Source organism: Triticum urartu, chromosome 1A (genome assembly GCF_056163025.1).
Source record: "Triticum urartu cultivar PI428250 chromosome 1A, HENAU_Tu73, whole genome shotgun sequence".
Lineage (NCBI taxonomy): Eukaryota > Viridiplantae > Streptophyta > Magnoliopsida > Poales > Poaceae > Triticum > Triticum urartu.
The window spans coordinates 567,055,669-567,078,102 of NC_141873.1; the positions used below are offsets into that span (position 1 = coordinate 567,055,669).

Genomic DNA, 22,434 nt, shown 5'->3' on the forward strand with positions numbered 1-22,434 from the left:
GGGATCGGACGGCGGGCCCCACCCCCACCCGCCGTTGGCCCAGCTCACCGATCCACTTGCACCGTCGCCCATCCCGCGATCCCAGGCTAGCTGCACCCCAAGAACCTACACGGCCGCGTGCTAGTTTGATTTGTTCCTCACCGAAATCTCACGTTGGTTACCTCGAAAATTAGCCAAGAAAGCTTGGTCAGTACATGAAGCTTGCAAAATATGCCATTGCTTTTTTTTTTCACACAGTACAGATGCATATATATACGCGTATAAATTCATCCCTATGAACGCACACATTCACACTACCCATCTCGTAGTCGACGGGACGTCTCCTTTCACTGAACTCGTAGTCAACAGGACGTCTCCTTTCACTGAACGCGCATCGCCGGAAATCCAAAAAAATGCGAGCACCAGGACTTGAACTCTGATGAACTGTGGATATCACTGTCCACCTAACCATCCAATTACAGGTTGGTTCACAAAATATGACATTGCTTGACCATTACACCTCGGTACGCCAATTTTTGATTGGCATGCGGTGCCTTTCTTAATTCTACCGTACCACAATTTTGTTCATGATGTCTCGTTCACAAAAAGCAAATGTTCATGTCTCGAAAAGTATTGCTTTATTTTTTAGAAAAAAAAGACTTTGCTAATTCAGATGCGTGTTGGACGTCGGCACCCACAAAGATTTGGATGTATTTTAATTTCTAAAGGTATTTTTGTAAAGATTTATACTACTTAGCATATGAATGTATTATTTAATTTCTCTAAGGATGTTTTTATAAGGGTTTGTGTTATCTAATATTTGACCTTTGGACTTTAAAAAAGTGTCTGTCCAAGTTTTGAATTACAGATCATTTTTTGAATGATCCGCAGTATTTATTATAAAGCAGAATGCGTAAATGTTTATTTTAATTTTGTGCCTATGCGTGAGATAGGTAATTAGATATAATCTTTCTTAAATGGGTTTAATCGAATAGTTTAATGTGACTCGATATGTGCCTGAATTATGCATTGTTGCACCACCTTTTATTGAGGTTTTGTAAAAAAAATCTCATATGTCTACAAAAAGCAAGACTCAATGTCCAAATATCAATAGTCCATGTCGATAAATTGGCAAGAACATGTCACTGCCTATAGCTAGCGATCTTGGTTAAGTGGGTCTGAAGGAACAACTCAATGCAACTCAATATGCATGTGAATTATGTAAAATCAATGGCCACACAACCTTTCATTGATAGCCTATTTGGTTGGGCGAATTAGTGGTAGGGAGCAAAAATTTGAGGGGTTGATGACATATAATCCATTGTTTGGCTGGAGGGAGAGAGTTGAGGAGGGAATAGGAAAGGGAATTAAGGGGAGCAATTCTCACATATCTCTTCCCTGCCCTTCCCTGTTAATTTAGGGGATGTTACTTTCTTTCAAACTTCCTGGTTAATTCCTACTGCACATTAAACATAATTTTGAGACTAAAAATCAAGTTTTCATGCCTAATCCACCACTAATTTTCCCATCCAATTTTCCATCATAGCCAACAGGTTGTGAGGTTTCTTCACAAAATATCATCTATCTACAAGTAGCAAGACCTAATGTCCGATAGCGATAGTCCATGTCGGAAAATTGACAAGAACAAACACGTCTTGCGCGTTTAGCTTTAAAACCAATCGAGAAAAAGTGTGAAGAGCATGTCGCTCCTTTTTCTTGATTGAGAATGATGCTTGATCATACATATGTAGTTGCCTCCATCACCAATACATTATCTGTTTGAACTGCTAAAATATCTCATATATTTAGAAACAGAGCTAGCTAATAATAAGACATTCTCGCTCATCTTGCACCCTAGGTGACACACTCTAGATTATTCTTGCTCCCTCCTTCATTCGACCTTCTTTGAACATGCAAGCCGAAGATTTTTTTTCTCATAATTTATTTTAATCTGTTTTTTATGAATATAGTGGTGATTTTATTGGACAGAAGATACCGTTTGCACTTGCTGAATATCCTTGTAGCACTCCCCGCATGAAATTATGGAGTCCATGTGGGAGCATATGAGTGAATGGCGATCGGTACATGCTCCCAAGGTGCGTGTTCCTATACCCAAGATAACTGAGAAATGGAAGCCTCCTGGCGAGGGGTGGCTAAAGATCAATTCCGATGGTGCTACGTCGAAACATGACAATAGTGCCGGTGGTGGTGCAGTCATCAGAGACCACGAGGGCGTTTTTAGGGGAGGATTCTGTCAATATTTCCCACATGTAGCTGACCCGGAAGCAGCGAAAATCCTTGCATGCAGACATGCGATTCAGGTAGCACTCGATAGGAATGTACCGAAGGTTCACTTGGAACTGGATAGCCAAGCGGTTTGTGCAAATGATCAAACAAAAGGAAAGGAATTTGTCCACAGTAGGGCCATGGGTCTAGAAGATCAAGACGATGCTCAATTCAGTGGAGGAGTTTAGAGTTTCATGGGTTTGGAGGTCTGCCAATGTTGCCGCGCACAAGCTTGTGACAGTAGGTGTAGGTGAAGTGAGATCTGAGCTGTGGCTTGAATCTCCACCGGATTTTATTTTATTTTAGATGTAATTTCAAATGCATTCCAAACTTTGTTTAGATAATAATAAAGCGGCGGCAGGTTACCCCTCAAAAGAAAACATCCTTGTAGCACCAAACCCGTGGGACGCAAATCGGGGTGCCCGTGGCCGGCCGCTGACCCACGGCCCGCCCCAGTGGCCCAGTCCTTATCATTTACACGTGTCCCGTGACGTGGCTCCAGCCTTTCGCGCCCCCCTCCAACTCTCCTTCCCCTCCCTCGCCTCTCCTCTCCGCCCCACCAGCACCACCATCACCATCTCCCTCTCACCGCGCACCTCCTCCCCGGAACCACCACGCCGGCCCGCCCCGCGCCGCCGCCCGATCCGCCACAGCCAGCCCCGCCGCCCGGAGACCATCCTTCCAGGTGAGAGATCGACTCTCCCCCGCCCCCGCCCCCGCCCCGTGCCCGCCCAGTCCAAATCCGCGCGCAATGCTCGCTCAATTCCGCCCCGCTCGCCCGCGTCTTCGCTGTTACGAATGCGCCCTGCGGCGGGAGGGGAATTCCCCGAGCGTCCGCCCGTCCGTGCTCGACGGGCGAGCTCGCGCGCGTCCGGGCGGGCGGTACGCGCCTCGCCGGGAATTGGTGTGGTCCGGGCTCCCTTCCCCGCGCCGCCGTGGTGAATCCCCTCCGATTTTGGAAGGAGAGAGTCCCGTGCGTACGTAGGAGTAGTCGAATTCCCTTTCGGTGTTCGAGGCCGGTGCCGGAATTGGTAACAATACTAATACTACTAGTAGTACTTACTGGTTAGCATTTTAATTTAGTAGAAGTATATACAGGCAGGGGCCGGCCGTTCGAGATTGGTCGGGGAATCAACCTGCTGTTGTTAGTCTACGCTGCAGACCGACAGTGATGTCGCTGCTTCTCTGGGTTGTTGCGTGTGCGCTTGAAACTGGGGACTTGGGGCATGCTTGATGCATTTGTGTCTGGGCTTTGGAACCTGCTGTGTTTGGGGTACTGTTTCGCCCGGCACCTCTGACTTCCAGACAGAGGAAACTCTTTCCTCTAGTGGTAGTTCGCACTTTGATGACAGAGGAAACTCCTCTTTCTTCCCGTGATAGTTTGCACTTTGGTGTGAATATATTCCAGCATCAGAATTCTGGAACACCACCGTGTCTGTTTTCAGGGTCACCCTCTACCTCTGCGCGAAAGCTACTCCACCACACGGAAGATTGTACATCATATATGAGATTAAGTCACTTGAACAGTCTATTTTCTTTTCGGGAAGAAACAGTCTGGTTGGTTGGTTCTGCTACGCCCGGACCCATTGAAAACTAGCACATCTGAATGCTTACTTCACCTGTACTTTTGGTTCGGTGAATTTGTATATGGTATGTTGATACAGTCTTGATTTCTACATGGCAGAGGCAGGTGTTCAGTGAACTCATGGCGCATGATGAAGCTGTGGCTGCCCAGAAGACTGGAAAATCAGGTTCACCTCCTAAGGTAAGAATCGCTGATTTACAAGTACCCGCTGACCACTGAGATATTGCCTTCAAAGAAAGGAAGCTCTGATTTAATACAACTTGCTGACTGCTGAGAAATCGCCCGACCTTCTATGGCATGATCTTTCTGGAAATTAGTTGTATGATTTATTATAAGAAATTCATTGCCAACACAAATATATACAATTTTAAAAATTCCGTCAATGCAGCAAAGAACATCACTGGTATTACTGGCCTTAATGGCTGATGGATCACCATCATTTGCAGGATCAACCAGCTCCCAGTCCATATCCTGATTGGTCGGCCATGCAGGTTCAGTGTTTTCCCGTTCTCTTACTGTCCCCACTTCCCAAAGACTGTATGACACAGTAATTTAAGCAGTAACATCAAACCTTTACAGGCATACTACGGTTCTGGTGTCATGCCACCGGCATATTTTGCCCCAGCCATAGCTGCGGGTCATCCACCTCCACCGTATATGTGGGGTCCTCAGGTATTTGGTTTTTTATCTCTCTGTACAGTGCTGTTTCTTCATGCACTGTATTGAATCCAAGTTCCTTCTCTTCATCTCTGCAGCATATGATGCCACCCCCTTTTGGAGCGCCATATGCAATGTACCCACATGGTGGAGCTTACCCGCACCCGCTTGTGCCCATGGTAAACATCAGATTGCCCTGTGCTTCTTTGCACTTTGCTTAAATAAAACTCAATGTTTGAAGCTTCAGACATTTATGCACTTTTTGTGAAAAAGAAGACAAAATATATGTTGTTATCACCATCTGGAGCAGTAGTATTGTGGTTTGAAGGACACAAGGATAGTAGAGTTCCATTATCTTGGCTGAGTCTCAATTAAAATATGTTCCAGCACACTGCAATTTTGGAGCAACCTAACATAGAAGATCTGTGTTAGGAAAGATGTTGCTACACTGCAATTTCCGAACAATCAAATGGTAAATGGGTCCTTTTAATGTTCCTTTTGGTGTGCTGTAATTCACCGCCAGCTGAATAGAAGATCGTTGTTAGGAAAGATATATATGGTGTAGCTTGCTTATCAGAAGAAAAGATCTATAGTGTGAATCTGTATTCTATATTTCTATAACTTTTATGCAATATCAGATTCATACTCATTTGTAATGACCTATCGTGCCCTTTGACCATACTCATTTCCATAGTTATACTATTTTACTTCCAGCATCTGAACCTATTATGCTGATATCTTCCTTGAACACACTTCTAAGTTTCTCGTTCGGATTATTTCTGTTCATCTGATTTTTGTCTTGATGCTTTCAAGATGGCAAGTCCATTGAGCGTGGAGCCAGCCAAATCTGCAAACAGTAAGGATAAAAGTTCCAATAAGAAACTTAAGGAAATTGATGGGTCTGCAGTATCTACCGGCAGTGGTAACAGTAAAAAAACATCATCCAGGTATTTACATGTTTTTCTTCTGTTTCTGGAATCAAGTATTCCTGTCCTCTTCTGGTAAACTGACGCTATGCTCTTCTGATGGTCAATTCAGTGGGGATTATAGTGGAGAAGGCTCCAGTGATGTTAATGATCTGAAGGTACCAATTTGGATGTGTGGTTTTACATGTATTATGTTTAGTGTCTGGACAATCCTGATTTAGGCTAAAACTTTACATGTTCAGGTGAGCGGGACTCCTAGGAAACGGAGCTTGGATGGTGGATTTGGTATTTCACTTTTCTATTAACTTGTTTAATTTTCAGAGGTTCTAGTATTAGTACCTACTTTGATTAGTCATCCTGCTGCATTAGCCATCTTGCATTGTAACACTTCTCTTATGTTTTTTTTTTGGTAGGCAAACTTGCATCTTTTTTCCTTTACTTGGAAAATAGATACACTTGCTTCTTTGAGTCGCTTCATAGCTGTAATCAAGTCCTATCCTAAGTTTCACTGTTGGCAAGAAAGTGGCTAATACCTTAAACCTTTCTCCAGACGCAGAAGCAACCGCGGCAGCAAGGAATAAAGATGTTGTAGCTTCTAGTCCTATAATTCGAAATGGCGCAATTTTGTCAAATCAGTGCTTTCCAGCTCCAGTCATTAAACCCAGTGTTACAAATGTTGCTAATTCAAGGGCAATAGGCACACCAGTGTCTCCATTGCCAGGTGTTATGGGTCCAATTCATACCGGAATATCAACTGAATTATCATCTAAGGTACATTCCATCTATTGTTTGTTTAGATCCGATAGAAAATCTGGATTATGACTGTTTTTTTCACACAACAACCCAATTCCTAGCGTTTTTTGTTAGGTCATTATTATTGTTACGCCAACAGTATGTGCTAGACCATTTCTGCTTCAGGGAATGACTTTTTTTTTTGGAATTTCTCCATGCCAGGATGAGAGGGAAGTAAAGCGTGAAAAGAGAAAGCAATCAAATAGGGAATCTGCTAGACGGTCGAGGCTGAGAAAGCAGGTATATTGTGTTGGCCTCGTTTTCCTATTAATTCATAGGCTCTCTTCTATGTACTCTTTGATGAATGTGTTGCAATGTAGCAATATCCAATCCTCGAAAAGGGAAAGCAGTATCTGGAAACATGGACATGAAGCCAAATTGAATTTTCTCCCATATATGATTTACAAACTATTATTTGCATCTTAGTACAGTGATACTGGGACGCAGTACTCCATTTGATAGTGTCCTTTTGGTGCAGGCTGAGACAGAGGAATTGGCCACACAAGTAGAATCGCTTACAGCTGAGAACACGTCTCTAAAATCTGAAATCGGCAAGCTAACGAAAAGCTCCGAGAAGCTCAGAATAGAGAATTCTGCTCTAGTGGTATGGAACTTTTGTTTTCAGTGATAACTGGTCTATCTTTACCATGTTCCATAGTTTGTTCGCCGGTGTTTGAATCTGCCTTTCTCTAACGGAAGAACACATCGTATCTCAGATGAAACTTAAGGGCACCGCAGCACCGACCAGCGCAGAAATGCCTCTGGACAAATCAGCAGTTGCTGCACCCTCCTCCTCTCCTCGTGTCGTGGAGAATTTCTTGTCGATGATCGACGACACAAGCAAGTCAGGTGTAAAAAACCACATGGAGCACAGCGAGCCCAAGCTCCGCCAGCTCCTCGGCTCCAGCGCGACAACGGATGTCGTGGCTGCAAACTGATTGATCAGCCTCTCTCTGGCGCAGACTAATACCTTGCATGTGGCCTGGGGTTTCAGCAAGCTCATGCTGCTCACATAACATCGGCGTGACAGTGTAGGTATTTTTATTTGGCGAGTATATTCAGGAACTCCGGCGGTCATATCTACTCCGTGTTCCGGTTCCTGACGGCTACTGTACTTTAGGCACTGATGCTGAAGTCTCATTGTGTCCATGTTTTCACTGTAATTTTATTGAGCAGTGTTGTAATATAGGGGCGTTGCGCTTCATGCCAACCTTTCTAAAAACCTTTTGAGACCTCTGAACGTGTGGTGCCATACAAACTAAAACTGTGAAGACAGTATATGCAAGAGGTTGTGTGAACATATACCGAAATTAAGTGTTTAACTTGGACCCATGTGTGTTGTTGCAATTTGTGCACTTCGTTTTTTGAGGAATCACTGCATAGGCACGCTGGCACAAGGTACATCTGCCAAGAATCGGTGTCAACCTTGCTGTTCAGTTTCCTTAACCGATGACACCGTAAAGTCGTCTATGATATTGGGTTCTTTAACCGATGACACTGTAAAGTTGTCTATGATATTCCTGATCATGATGGAGCTATGCTGGTCAATATGGGGGAAGACTGTTGCATTCCCGGCTTCCCAAATCTTTCAGAGGACAAGGCGCCACCACATCTTTCAGAGGGCAAGGCGCCCCATTTCGTGATGCTGGCATCGGAGTCAATGATATGCTTGTGAAGTTGTAATGAAGGTTGAGCCAACTGTCGACCTTGTTGGGAACCTCCCGAATATTATCAACGCGATCTTACGGCTCGGTTAAGGAGATCATAATGACCCCATTGAATCAAGAATCCGGCAACAAAGACGACATGGACTGCAAGTCTGCAACTCCAAACACACAACATGGGATGGGCGATTACGTATGTTAGAAATTACACCGTTTCTCACCATAGATGAGACTAGTATGGTAGGTTCAATGGAGTGTGAGGGTAGGTTGTCTTCTTTTTTTTTACAGGAACTAGCAAAACGACCCGTGCGTTGTAATGGAAGAAAAAAAATCATAATCTTCAATGGCCATGACCATATTTTGCTGCATCCCCGAGATACACTATCACTCTCATTGTCGTGAAATCGTGAACAAATTTTGAAAATCATGAACATTTTTTAAACTCGTGAGCATATCTGAAATTATGAACATTTTTCAAATTCTTGAACATTTTTACAGATTTCGAACATTTTCTAAATTCATAAACATTTTATACTGTTTGCAAAAAAATAAAAAATGTTAAAAAATTTGAAACATTTTTCTTGAATAGGCGAACATTTGTAGAATCAACGAACATATCTTTGGAAATTGGTGGGATTTTTTTTGAAATTCACGGACATTTTTTTAAATGCATGATAATTTTTTGAATCAGCGGACATTTTCTGAATCAATAATCTATTTTGTAAGTCACAAACAGTTTTTGAATTCATGAACATTTTTTGTATTGGCGAAATTTTGTTCAATTTCATTAACATTTTTTAATACACAAACTTTTTAAAAAAATCATGAACATTTTTTGATTTCCCGAACATTAGTTTTCAAAATTGCTGACATCATTTTAGTATGAAATATTTTTTGAGAAATAGTGAACATTTTCTGAATCCACAAACATTTGTGAATTATTAAATATTTTATTGCAAAATTCGCATTTTTTATTTTTCGGAATTTTTTGAAGTCACAAATTATTTAAATTGTAAAAAACAAAGACAAAAAAGGAAAACGAAATATTAAAAACAAGCCACTCGGACATGGGCTGGCCCAAACAGGCGCGATGTGTCTTCTCCCAGCACGCAGAGCGCGGTATGGAAGGTTCCTACTGCATGGGCCAGCCTAGCCCCTTTATTATTATTATTAGGTATAGATATAAGATGTTATTCACAGATAATTGACATATCATTTTACAAATAATTGAGAAATAAAGTCAGGAATCAAACTCTCCGAAATATCAGAGGATCTATTTGTATAAGAACAACTAGCTAGAGCATCCTATAATGTGTTTGCTTCTCGATAGCAATGGATGCATCGGATAGTGAGGATAGGTTGTCTTAGTTGTGGGACTTGTTGGTTTTATGATATTTGGTACGACGGAATTGTGCCTCTTGGGTTGTCTGGTGGCATTTGATACGTCCATTTTGCATCATGCTTTTATATCGATATTTATTGCATTATGGGATGTTATTACACATAATGTCACAATACTTATGTCTATTCTCCCTTATTTTACAAGGTTTACATAAAGAGGGAGAATGCCGGCAGCTGGGATTCTGGGCTGGAAAAGGAGCAAATATTAGAGACCTATTTTGCATAGCTCCAAAAGTCCTGAAACTTCACGGAAGTCATTTTTAGAATATATAAAAAATACCGAGCGCAAGAAGTTCCAGAGGGGGGCCACACCCTGGGCACGAGGGTGGGGGCGCGCCCTACCCCCCTGGGCGCGCCCCCTACCTCGTGGGCCCCCCGGTGGCCCTCCGATGCCCATCTTCTGCTATATGGAGTCTTTCGATGGGAAAAAATCATAAGCAAGCTTTCGGGACAAGACTCCGCTGCCACGAGGCGGAACCTTGGCGGAATCAATCTAGGGCTCCGGCGGAGCTGTTCTGCCGGGGACACTTCCCTCCGGGAGGGGGAAATCATCGCCATCGTCATCACTAACGATCCTCTCATCGGGAGGGGGTCAATCTCCATCAACATCTTCACCAGCACCATCTCCTCTCAAACCCTAGTTCATCTCTTGTATCCAATTCTTGTCTCCAAGTCTGGGATTGGTACCTGTGGGTTGCTAGTAGTGTTGATTACTCCTTGTAGTTGATGCTAGTTGGTTTATCTGGTGGAAGATCATATGTTCAGATCCTATATGCATATTAATACCCCTCTGATTATGAACATGAATATGCTTTGTGAGTAGTTACGTTTGCTCCTGAGGACATGGGAGAAGTCTTGCTATTAGTAGTCATGTGAATTTGGTATTCATTCGATATTTTAATGAGACGTATGTTGTCTCTCCTCTAGTGGTGTTATGTGAACGTCGACTACATGACACTTCACCATTATTTGGGCCTAGAGGAAGGCATTGGGAAGTAATAAGTAGATGATGGGTTGCTAGAGTGACAGAAGCTTAAACCCTAGTTTATGCGTTGCTTCGTAAGGGGCTGATTTGGATCCACATGTTTCATTCTATGGTTAGGTTTGCCTTAATACTTTTGTTGTAGTTGCGGATGCTTGCAATATAGGTTAATCATAAGTGGGATGCTTGTCTAAGTAAGGACAACATCCAAGCACCGGTCCACCCACATATCAGATTATCAAAGTACCGAACGTGAATCATATGATCGTGATGAAACCTAGCTTGACGATAATTCCCATGTGTCCTCGGGAGTGCTTTTCTCTATATAAGAATTTGTCCAGGCTTGTCCTTTGCTACAAAAAGGATTGGACCACCTTGCTGCACTTTATTTACTTTTGTTACTTGTTGCTCGTTACAAATTATCTTATCACAAAACTATCTGTTACCTATAATTTCAGTGCTTGCAGAGAATACCTTGCTGAAAACCGCTTATCATTTCCTTATGCTCCTCGTTGGGTTCGACACTTTTACTTATCGAAAGGACTACGATAGACCCCCTATACTTGTGGGTCATCAAGACTCTTTTCTGGCGCCGTTCCCGGGGAGTGAAGCGCCTTTGGTAGGTGGAATTTGGTAAGGAAAAATTTATATAGTGTACTGAAATTTACTATCACTTGTTACTATGGAAAGTAATCCTCTGAGGGGCTTGTTCGGGGTATCTTCTGTTGGAGAACGTAGCAGAAATTCAAAATTTTCCTACGTGTCACCAAGATCTATCTATGGAGAGACCAGCAACGAGGGGAAGGAGAGTGCATCTACATACCCTTGTAGATTGCTAAACGGAAGCGTTCAAGAGAACGGGGTTGAAGGAGTCGTACTCATCGTGATCCAAATCACCGGAGATCCTAGTGCCGAACGGACGGCACCTCCGCGTTCAACACACGTACAGCCCGGTGACGTCTCCCATGCCTTGATCCAGCAAGGAGAGAGGGAGAGGTTGAGGAAGACCCCATCCAGCAGTAGCACAACGGCGTGGTGGTGGTGGAGGAGCGTGGTGATCCAGCAGGGCTTCGCCAAGCACCGCGAGATATGAGGAGAAAGAGAGGTAGGGCTGCGCCAGGGAGAGGTCAAAAACTCATCTGTTGGCAGCCCCAAGTCCTCAAGTATATATAGGGAGAGAGGGAGGGGTGCACCCCACCTAGGGTTCCACCCTAGGGGCGGCGGCCAGCCCCAATCCCATCTAGGGTGGCGGCCAAGTGGAGGGGGAGAGGGAGGTGCACCAGGCATGGGCCCTAAGGCCCATCTGCCCTTAGGGTTTGCCCCCCTCCTCCCCTTAGGCACCTTGGGCCCTTGTGGGGGGGCGCACCAGCCCACCTGGGGCTGGTCCCCTCCCACACTTGGCCCATGCAGCCCTCCGGGGCTTCTGGCCCCACTTGGTGGACCCCCGGGACCCTCCCGGTGGTCCCGGTACATTACCGATAAAACCCGAAACTTTTCCCGTGACCAAAACATGACTTCCCATATATAAATCTTTACCTCCGGACCATTCCGGAACTCCTCGTGACATCCGAGATCTCATCCGGGACTCCGAACAACATTCGGTAACCACGTATATCTATTCCCTATAACCCTAGCGTCATCGAACCTTAAGTGTGTAGACCCTACGGGTTCGGGAACCATGCAGACATGACCGAGATAACTCTCCGGTCAATAACCAACAGCGGGATCTGGATACCCATGTTGGCTCCCACATGTTCCACGATGATCTCATCGGATGAACCACGATGTCAAGGACTTAATCAATCCCGTATACAATTCCCTTTGTCTAGCGGTACGATACTTGCCCGAGATTCGATCGTCGGTATCCCGATACCTTGTTCAATCTCGTTACCGGCAAGTCTCTTTACTCGTTCCGTAACACATCATCCCATGATCAACTCCTTGATCACATTGTGCACATTATGATGATGTCCTGCCGAGTGGGCCCAGAGATACCTCTCCGTCACCCGGAGTGACAAATCCCAGTCTCGATTCGTGCCAACCCAACAGACACTTTCGGAGATACCCGTAGTGCACCTTTATAGCCACCCAGTTGTTGTGACGTTTGGCACACCCAAAGTATTCCTACGGTATCCAGGAGTTGCACAATCTCATGGTCTAAGGAAATGATACTTGACATTAGAAAAGCTTTAGCATACGAACTACACGATCTTGTGCTAGGCTTAGGATTGGGTCTTGTCCATCACATCATTCTCCTAATGATGTGATCCCGTTATCAATGACATCCAATGTCCATGGTCAGGAAACTGTAACCATCTATTGATCAACGAGCTAGTCAACTAGAGGCTTACTAGGGACATTGTGTTGTCTATGTATCCACACATGTATCTGAGTTTCCTATCAATACAATTCTAGCATGGATAATAAATGATTATCATGAACAAGGAAATATAATAATAACCAATTTATTATTGCCTCTAGGGCATATTTCCAACAGTCTCCCACTTGCACTAGAGTCAATAATCCAGTTCACATCGATATGTGATTAACACTCAAGGTCACATCCCCATGTGACTAACACCCAAAGAGTTCTGGGTTTGATCATGTTATGCTTGTGAGAGAGGTTTCAGTCAACGGGTCTGCAACATTCAGATCCGTATGTACTTCGCAAATTTCTATGTCATCTTGTAGATGCAACTACTACGCTACATTTGGAGCCACTTCAAATAACTGTTCTACTTGGAGCTATTCTAAATTGTTGCTCCATTATACGTATCCGGTATCTCTACTCAGAGATATCCGGATAGGTGTTAAGCTTGCATCGACGTAACTCTTTACGTCGAACTCTTTATCACCTCCATAACCGAGAAACATATCCTTATTCCTCTAAGGATAATTTAGACCGCTATCTGGTGATCTACTCCTAGATTACCTTTGTACCCTCTTGCCAGATATGTGGCAAGGCACACATCAGGTGCGGTACTCAGCATGGCATACCGTATAGAGCCTATGACAAAAGCATAGGGGACGACCTTCGTCCTTCCTCTTTCTTCTGCCGTGGTCGAGCTTTAAGTCTTAACTTCATACCTTACAACTCAGGCAAGAACTCCTTCTTTGACTGATCCATCTTAAACACCTTCAAGATCATGTCAAGGTATGTGCTCATTTGAAAGTACCATTAAGCGTTTTTATCTATCCTTATAGATCTTGATGCTCAATGTTCAAGCAGCTTAATCCAGGCTTTCCATTGAAAAACACTTTCCAAATAACCCTATATGCTTTCCAGAAATTCTATGTCATTTCTGATCAACAATATGTCAACAACATATACTCATCAGAAATTCTATAGTGCTCCCACTCACTTCTTTGGAAATACAAGTTTCTCATAAACTTTGTATACACCCAAAAACTTTGATCATCTCATCAAAGCATACATTCCAACTCCGAAATGCTTACTCCAGTCCTTAGAAGGATTGTTGGAGCTTTGCATACTTGTTAGCATCTTTCAGGATTGACAAAACCTTCCGGTTGTATCACATACAACCTTTCCTCAAGAAAATCATCAAGGAAACAATGTTTTGACATCCTATCTGCAAGATTTCATAAATAATGCAGTAATCGCTAATATAATTCCAACAGACTCTTAGCATCGCTACGAGTGAGAAAGTCTCATCGTAGTCAACTCCTTGAACTTGTCGGAAAACATCTTAACGACAAGTCGAGCTTTCTTAATGGTGATACTTACCATCATTGTCCGTCTTCCTTTTAAAATCCATATGTACCTAACAGCCTTACGACCATCAAGTAGTTCTTCCAAAGTCTACACTTTGTTTTCATATATGGATCCTCTCTCGGATTATATGGCCTCGAGCCATTTTGGAATCCAGGCCCACCATCGCTTCTTCATAGCTCGTAGGTTCATTGTTGTCTAGCAACATGACTTCCAAGATAGGATTACGTACCATTCTGAAGTAGTACGCATCCTTGTCATCCCACGAGGTTTGGTAGTGACTTGATCTGAAGTTTCATGATCACTATCATAAGCTTCCACTTCAATTGGTGTAGGTGCCGCAGGAACAACTCCCTGTGCCCTGCCACACACTAGTTGAAGAGACGGTTCAATAACCTCATCAAGTCTCCACCATCCTCCCACTCAATTCTTTCGAGAGAAACTTTTCCTCGGGAAAGGACCCGATTCTAGAAACAATCCCTTATTGCTTTCGGATCTGAGACAGGAGGTACACCCAACTGTTTTGGGTGTCCTATGAAGATGCATTTATCCGCTTGGGGTTCGAGCTTGTCAGCCTGAAACTTTTCACATAAGCGTCGCAGCCCCAAACCTTTTAACAAATGACAGCTTAGGTTTCTCTAAACCATAGTTCATACGGTGTCATCTCATCGGAATTACGTGGTGCCCTATTTAAAGTGAATGTGCTTGTCTCTAATGCCTAACCCATAAACTATCGTGGTAATTCGATAAGAGACATCATGGTATGCATCATATCCAATAGGGTGCAGTTATGATGTTCGGACACACCATCATACTATGGTGTTTCAGGCTGTATTAGTTGTGAAACAATTTCCACAATGTCTTAATTTTGTACCAAACTCGTAATTCAGATATTCATCTCTATGATCATATCATAGATATTTTATCCTCTTGTCACGACGATCTCTCACCTTCACCCTGAAATTACTTGAATCTTTCAATAATTCAGACTCGTGATTCATCAAGTAAATATACTCAACATCTACTCAAATCATCTGTGAAGTAAGAACATAACGATATCCACTACACGCCTCAGCACTCATTGGACTGCACACATCAAAATGTATTACTTCTAACAAGTTGCTTTCTAGTTCCATTTTATTGAAAACGAGGCTTTCAGTCATCTTGCCCATGTGGTATGATTTGCATGTCTCAAGTGATTCAAAATCAAGTGAGTCCAAACGGTCCATTTGCATGGAGTTTCTTCATGCATATACACCAATAGACATGGTTCGCATGTCTCAAACTTTTCAAAAACGAGTGAGCCCAAAGATCCATCAACATGGAGCTTCTTCATGCGTTTTATACCGATATGACTTATGTGGCAGTGCCACAAGTAGGTGGTACTATCATTACTATCTTATATCTTTTGGCATGAACAAGTGTATCACTACGATCGAGATTCAATAAACTATTCATTTTAGGTGCAAGACCATTGAAGGTATTATTCAAATAAACAGAGTAACCATTATTCTTCTTAAATGAATAACCGTATTGCGATAGACATAATCCAATCATGTCTATGCTCAACGCAAACACCAATCTCGATGGTAGAGGGAGCGCGCGATGCTTGATCACATCAAGCTTGGAAAAAACTTCCAACACATATCGCCAGCTCACCTTTAGCTAGTCTCCGTTTACTCCGCAACCTTTTATTTCGAGTTTACTAACACTTAGCAACCGAACCAGTATCTAATACCATGGTGCTACTAGGAGTACTAGTAAAGTACACATTAACACAATGTATATCCAATATACTTCTATCGACCTTGCCAGCCTTCTCATCTACCAAGTATCTAGGGTAATTCTGCTCCAGTGGCTGTTCCCCTTATTACAGAAGCACTTAGTCTCGGGTTTGGGTTCAACCTTGGGTCTCTTCACTAGAGCAGCAGCTGATTTACCGTTTCATGAAGTATCCCTTCTTGCCCTTGCCCTTCTTGAAACTAGTGGTTTCACCAACCATCAACAATTGATGCTCCTTCTTGATTTCTACTTTTGTGGTGTCAAACATCGTGAATATCTCAAGGATCATCATATATGTCCCTGATATATTATAGTTCATCACGAAGCTCTAGCAGCTTGGTGGTAATGAGTTCGGAGAAACATCACTATCTCATCTGGAAGATCAACTCCCACTCGATTCAAATGATTGTTGTACTCAGACAATCTGAGCACAATCTCAACAATTGAGCTTTTCTCCCTTACTTTGCAAGCTAAGAAAATCGTCGGAGGTCTTATACCTCTTGACGTGGGCACGAGCCTGAAATCCCAATTTCAGCCCTCAAAACATCTCATATGTTTCGCGATGTTTCAAAAACATCTTCGGTGCCTCAACTCTAAACCGTTTAACTGAACTATCACGTAGTTATCAAAATGTGTATGTCAGATGTTCCCAACATCCACAGACGAGGTTCGGCACACTGAGCGGTGCATTAAGGACACAAGCCTTCTATGAAGCAATGAGGACAATCCTCAGTTTACGGACCTAGTCCGCATAATTGCTACTATCAACTTTCAACTAAATTTTCTCCAGGAACATATCTAAACAGTAGAACTGAAGCGCGAGCTATGACATAATTTGCGAAGACCTTTTGACTATGTTCAGGATAATTAAGTTCATCTTATGAACTCCCACTCAGATAGCCCTCTAGTCATCTAAGTGATACATGATCCGAATCAACTAGGCCGTGTCCGATCATCACGTGAGACGGACTAGTCATCATCGGTGAACATCTCATGTTGATCGCATCTTCTATACGACTCATGTTCGACCTTTCGGTCCTCCGTGTTCCGAGGCCATGTCTGTACATGCTAGGCTCATCAAGTTAACCTAAGTGTTTCGCATGTGTTTCGAGGCCATGTCTGTACATGCTAGGCTCGTCAACACCCGTTGTATTCGAACGTAAGAATCTATCACACCCGATCATCACGTGGTGCTTCGAAACGACGAACTTTCGCAATGGTGCACAGTTAGGGGGAACACTTTCTTGAAATTTTAATGAGGGATCATCTTATTTACTACCGTCGTTCTAAGCAAATAAGATGTATAAACATGATAAACATCACATGCAATCAAATAGTGACATGATATGGCCAATATCATATTGCTCCTTTTGATCTCCATCTTCGGGGCTCCATGATCATCATCGTCACCGGCATGACACCATGATCTCCATCATCATGATCTCCATCATTGTGTCTCCATGAAGTTGTCTCGCCAACTTATTACTTCTACTACTATGGCTACCGGTTAGCAATAAAGTAAAGTAATTACATGGCGTTGTTCAATGACACGCAGGTCATACAATAAATAAAGACAACTCCTATGGCTCCTGCCGGTTGTCATACTCATCGACATGCAAGTCGTGATTCCTATTACAAGAACATGATCAATATCATACATCACATATCATTCATCACATTCTTCTTGGCCATATCACATCACATAGCATACCCTGCAAAAACAAGTTAGACGTCCTCTAATTGTTGTTTGCATGTTTCACTACTAGGAAAACAGTTTCTAACGACGGTATATGTGATCGTTAAAGGTCGTATTGTGGTCGTTAAAGGTCATTAACGACCACAATCTGCTGGTCGTAGTAGGCTCCGTCGTTAAAAGTATAACGACCACATATCTTTTGTGGTCGTTATTCTTGTAACGAGGGGATGATGTGTCGTCGTCAATCCCAAGGAAATAACGACCATGATTGTAGTATTAACGACCACCTTTGTCATTGCTAATAATGTTATCGTGTTGACCAAAGTATGATTACCGGCCACTCTATTCCCTTCGGAATCATTTGTATTTAGTATAACTTTCTGTTCAACGATCACTTTATACATCTCCCAACATTTCAATATTAAGATCCACATTAATATAGACACAAAAGAATCTGAATTGTAAGGGTCATAGCCTCTTTCATTAATAGATAGAAATACCAATATTCCGACATACAATTCTGAAAAAAATATCATTTCAGAAATTTGAGTCAAAAGCAATCCTTATATGACCAATGGACTTGATCATATCTATTTGGAAAACGAGACAACTAGAAAACATAATATTTATTTATCTTTAATCGAGGGACACCATCATTGTTTGAATGGATACCATTCTTCATCAGCTCTTACACTGCCTCCTGATACTTGATACTTCTATATATCACGGTGGACCATCAATCCTACAAAATGTTGAGTAGTTTATGGAAGTCAGCCCATGTGAATAAATTGGCCCTAAGTGTAATAACATATAAAATCAATGTATAATAACAACTTACTTGATCATGTTGGCTTTCATGAGAACTATCACTTAGAGAACTACCAGACACAAGTCACTTAATTTCAGAAACTTCTTACACCATGCCATTGAACTTTTCTTCGAGTTAAACTATGGTCTTAGTTTGTGTCTGGAGCACCAACAGTAAGTTACTTATATCTCTAAGTAGGAATTGTACACTTGTTGTTGGAGCGCCAACAGTAAGTTACTTCTATCTCTAAGTAGGAATTATACACTTGTTGTTCATTATTGAAGTTATTACAGTTAAATTAAGTCTTACGTGTTTGGCGGAGGTTGTACAATCAACAAAGGTTGTACCCTTCTTGTGTGTCTTAGAAAATAGACTATCCATACCGATCTTATATTATTGGAATAAAAACAACAGAAGTTAAATTGTGCACCAATTCCCAAATTATCTATCTAGAAGGTTTACTACTAGATCAAATAAAGAGGCAACATGAGAACTGACCAAAAACTCCTTGCAACGCCATGGTTGCCCTACACTTCTTCACTTTCTAGATTTTTATTACCTATTAATTCATCTACACCATTTGCAGTGTTTGAAAATATACAACCAATCGGCCAGCACAGTAGATGAATTAAAGATGAAATAAATACATTTTACATACCATAAAATTCATCCATTGAATTTCCCATGTCACTTTCATTGCTGGCATCAACTTGATCATTCATAGCTGTAATATATTATGATTTACTTGAAGACAATAAAGCATAGAAACAATTCTTGGTTCAGTACGTGATACTTACAAACTCACTTTTGGAATCACCTGCATCCCAATTTGTACTAAACAAGATTGGTGTATTTGTTAGCGCATCGTTTCCATCTATGAAAACAAGTAACCACATTATATCATTGATTATAAGATAGCTGAATAATATTTTTATGTTTACGTAGTACCTTTTGTAGCTAACTTGTATTTTTTCACAGTTCCGCATCTTGCATTTGAGCATGTGGGTAACCCTTTGCTGCTGAAATCTGCTAATTGACTTGATTTCTCCACGAAGGTCCGCCTAGCAATGCCTTTGTGTACCAGTCCAGACTTATTCATCTGTGAAAGCATCTTTCCCAAGCTAATGCTGTCAAGTTTCCATACCTATGATGACTCACTGTGATAACATGTGTGTGTGTGTCTATATATATAGCGTTTGGTTGAAGTGTGCACAAAGGCTATACAAAGTACAATTTAAGTTAAATAAGTGAATGCTAAATCAAATAAAGTAAGTACAGAACTACTTGTGTCACTGTTTATTAATAAGGTAAAAGCTAATATAAGAAGCAAATCAAATACTACAGATTAAGACTTGAATAAACTAGTGGCCTCATGTTGTTCTCTTTCTACATGACGTTGTTGTTAATTTTTGAAAGAAGTCGTCTTCGTCGCAATTGTCAGGTTCAGGTTCAGAGGGTATATCATCGGACTGTCCATGTGGTACATTATAAGCATGACGTGATGGATTTTTTCACAATTGTGTGCCATCCTTTTATAAGTTTGTCCTTAATAATATTTTTTTTTTAAAAACTTTGATATCCAGAATGAAAGGCTCATCTGTCTAAAGCAAACACTGCAGGTTAAGCCTAACGATTCCATTCTTGTTGTCTTACTTCATTCCATGCTCTTTGTTAAATACGTCAATCTAGTTGCAACGGAATAATGTCACACGCCTTCCATCTAAATATTGCAACTCGACTATCTCTGTCAATATGGCATAATATTCTATTGTATTACCAATTATTATCCCCTTCTTCTGAAAGGACAGCCACCCCATTGGTATGTGTGCAGAGGAGTCTATCTCGAATTTGAACACGACATCTGAATCTACTCCTGTCATAGCCAGTAAAACATGTTACATTTTCTAATGGACCATGTGATAGTGCCAAAAAGCCTGCGTTGAGCTCACTCATATCATGTTCGTGAAAGCAAAAAATATTTGACTATATAGCTATGTTAATATCTTCACACAGAGATACATAAATAGCTATGTTTAACATCTTCACACAGAGATACTGATATGTACGTGCATATGCATCTACATACACGCTTTATTCTGGAATCCTTTGTCTTACCTTCTCTTTTGAACCACTGACTGAACTTCTGGTTCCACATGGTGGTAAATGGTTGTGGTGAACATCCATCTTGACCACTGGAGTACTCACTACAGTAATACAAAGCTTAATTGATATGGGCACGCAAAAATTAGTTGACTATGTAACTAATAAGTTAATCGGCCAATCAATACCTAATATATGGTTGAACTTCATCAAAATTTCTGAAAACATAAGTACCAAATTCTACCTACATATTTAGTAATTAGAATCAGCAACATTGCATGAAGGTCCTGCAACAGGAAAAAAAAGCAGAGGAAGGAGGAACACCAACGAACCTGCAGCAGCGGAGTGGATGGAGATGAGCAAGCGGTAGCGTGGGCGCATCAGGGTTGAAGCTACGGGCGACGTGCAGGCGGCAGCGCGGCCGCACCGTGGTCGAGGCGACCGACGAAGTGCAGGCGACAGCACGCGCGCACCGGGGTCGGGGCTACCAGCGACGTGCAGGCGGCAGCGCGGCCGCGCTGGGGTCGAGGCGACCGGCGATGTGCAGGCGGCAGTGCGGCCGCACCAGGGTCGAGGTTATCGACGACATGCAGGCAGCATCGCGGACAAGCCATGGTCCGGGAGACTGGCGAGGTGAGGGATGCAATGCGGATAGGCGTAGAGCAGAAGGTAGATGCGATCTATGGACCATGAAGGTCACGGGATGAGAGGAGAAAGAGGCGCAAGGAGATAGGATCCTCACAGATTAAAATAGATATTTGCTGTGTAAAAAAATAGATGTCCGCTGTTACGTGCAAAACCCATATCACAGCATCATCGACCGCTCAATTAGCGATGGGCAGACTGGTGGTTGTTGAAGCTATTACGTAGGCTCTATTTCAATGTGTGGGGACTTCGCTTTGTTGTTTAACGACCAAGGGTTTTTGGGACATCATCGTTAATGCCAGTTTTTGTAGTAGTGTTTTACGTGGCTGCTATGGGTTTCTAGCAAGAACGTTTCTTACCTACGCAAAAACCACAACGTGATATGCCAATTGCTATTTACCCTTCATAAGGACCCTTTTCATCGAATCCGATCCGACTAAAGTGGGAGAGACAGACACCCGCTAGCCACCTTATGCAACTAGTGCATGTCAGTCGGTGGAACCAGTCTCACGTAAGAGTACGTGTAAGGTCGGTCCGGGCCGCTTCATCCCACGATGCCGCCGAATCAAGATAAGACTAGTAACGGCAAGTAAATTGACAAAATCAACGCCCACAACTGCTTTGTGTTCTGCTCGTGCATAGAATCTACGCATAGACCTAGCTCCGATACCACTGTTGGAGAACATAGCAGAAATTCAAAATTTTCCTACGTGTCACCAAGATCTATCTATGGACAGACCAGCAACGAGGGGAAGGAGAGTGCATCTACATACCCTTGTAGATCGCTAAACGGAAGCGTTTAAGAGAACGGGGTTGAAGGAGTCGTACTCGTCATGATCCAAATCACCGGAGATCCTAGTGGCGAACGGACGGCACCTCTGCGTTCAACACACGTACAGCCCGGTGACGTCTCCCATGCCTTGATCCAGCAAGGAGAGAGGGAGAGGTTGAGGAAGACTCCATCCAGCAGCAGCACAACGGCGTGGTGATGGTGGAGGAGCATGGTGATCCAGCAGGGCTTCGCCAAGCACCGCGAGATATGAGGAGAAAGAGAGGTAGGGCTGCGCCAGGGAGAGGTCAAAAACTCATCTGTTGGCAGCCCCAAGTCCTCAAGTATATATAGGGGAGAGGGAGGGGTGCGCCCCACCTAGGGTTCCACCCTAGGGGTGGCGGCCAGCCCCAATCCCATCTAGGGTGGCGGCCAAGTGGAGGGGGAGAGGGAGGCGCACCAGGCATGGGCCCTAAGGCCCATCTGCCCTTAGGGTTTGCCCCCTCCTCCCCTTAGGCGCCTTGGGCCCTTGTGGGGGGCGCACCAGCCCACCTGGGGCTGGTCCCCTCCCACACTTGGCCCATGCAGCCCTCCGGGGCTTCTGGCCCCACTTGGTGGACCCCCGGGACCCT

The 22,434-nt window shown here is 43.0% G+C and overlaps 2 protein-coding genes across 3 annotated transcripts; one reads left to right on the forward strand and one right to left on the reverse strand.

Moving 5' to 3' along the window:
• The first annotated feature begins 2,781 nt into the window (after window positions 1-2,781).
• Window positions 2,782-7,557, forward strand: LOC125529872 (G-box-binding factor 3). 2 transcript variants are annotated; one of them, XM_048694298.2, is made up of 12 exons: window positions 2,782-2,950; window positions 3,950-4,030; window positions 4,297-4,341; window positions 4,430-4,522; window positions 4,606-4,686; window positions 5,321-5,454; window positions 5,546-5,591; window positions 5,676-5,718; window positions 5,984-6,204; window positions 6,388-6,465; window positions 6,704-6,829; window positions 6,942-7,557. In XM_048694298.2, the coding sequence occupies exons 2-12, from the start codon at window positions 3,971-3,973 to the stop codon at window positions 7,161-7,163; spliced, it is 1,149 nt and encodes a 382-aa protein (XP_048550255.1). In that variant the 5' UTR covers window positions 2,782-2,950; window positions 3,950-3,970; the 3' UTR covers window positions 7,164-7,557. The 2 variants fall into 2 exon arrangements, with proteins under 2 accessions (XP_048550255.1, XP_087388009.1); XM_087531883.1 differs by having other exon boundaries at window positions 2,783-2,950; window positions 4,239-4,341.
• Window positions 7,558-18,196: 10,639 nt separating this feature from the next.
• On the reverse strand, window positions 18,197-20,769 carry LOC147992835 (uncharacterized). Its single transcript, XM_087541526.1, has 6 exons — window positions 20,721-20,769; window positions 20,404-20,492; window positions 19,237-19,387; window positions 19,094-19,162; window positions 18,947-19,012; window positions 18,197-18,222 (listed from the first exon to the last, which is right to left on the reverse strand). The coding sequence occupies exons 1-6, from the start codon at window positions 20,767-20,769 to the stop codon at window positions 18,197-18,199; spliced, it is 450 nt and encodes a 149-aa protein (XP_087397652.1).
• Window positions 20,770-22,434: the final 1,665 nt, after the last annotated feature.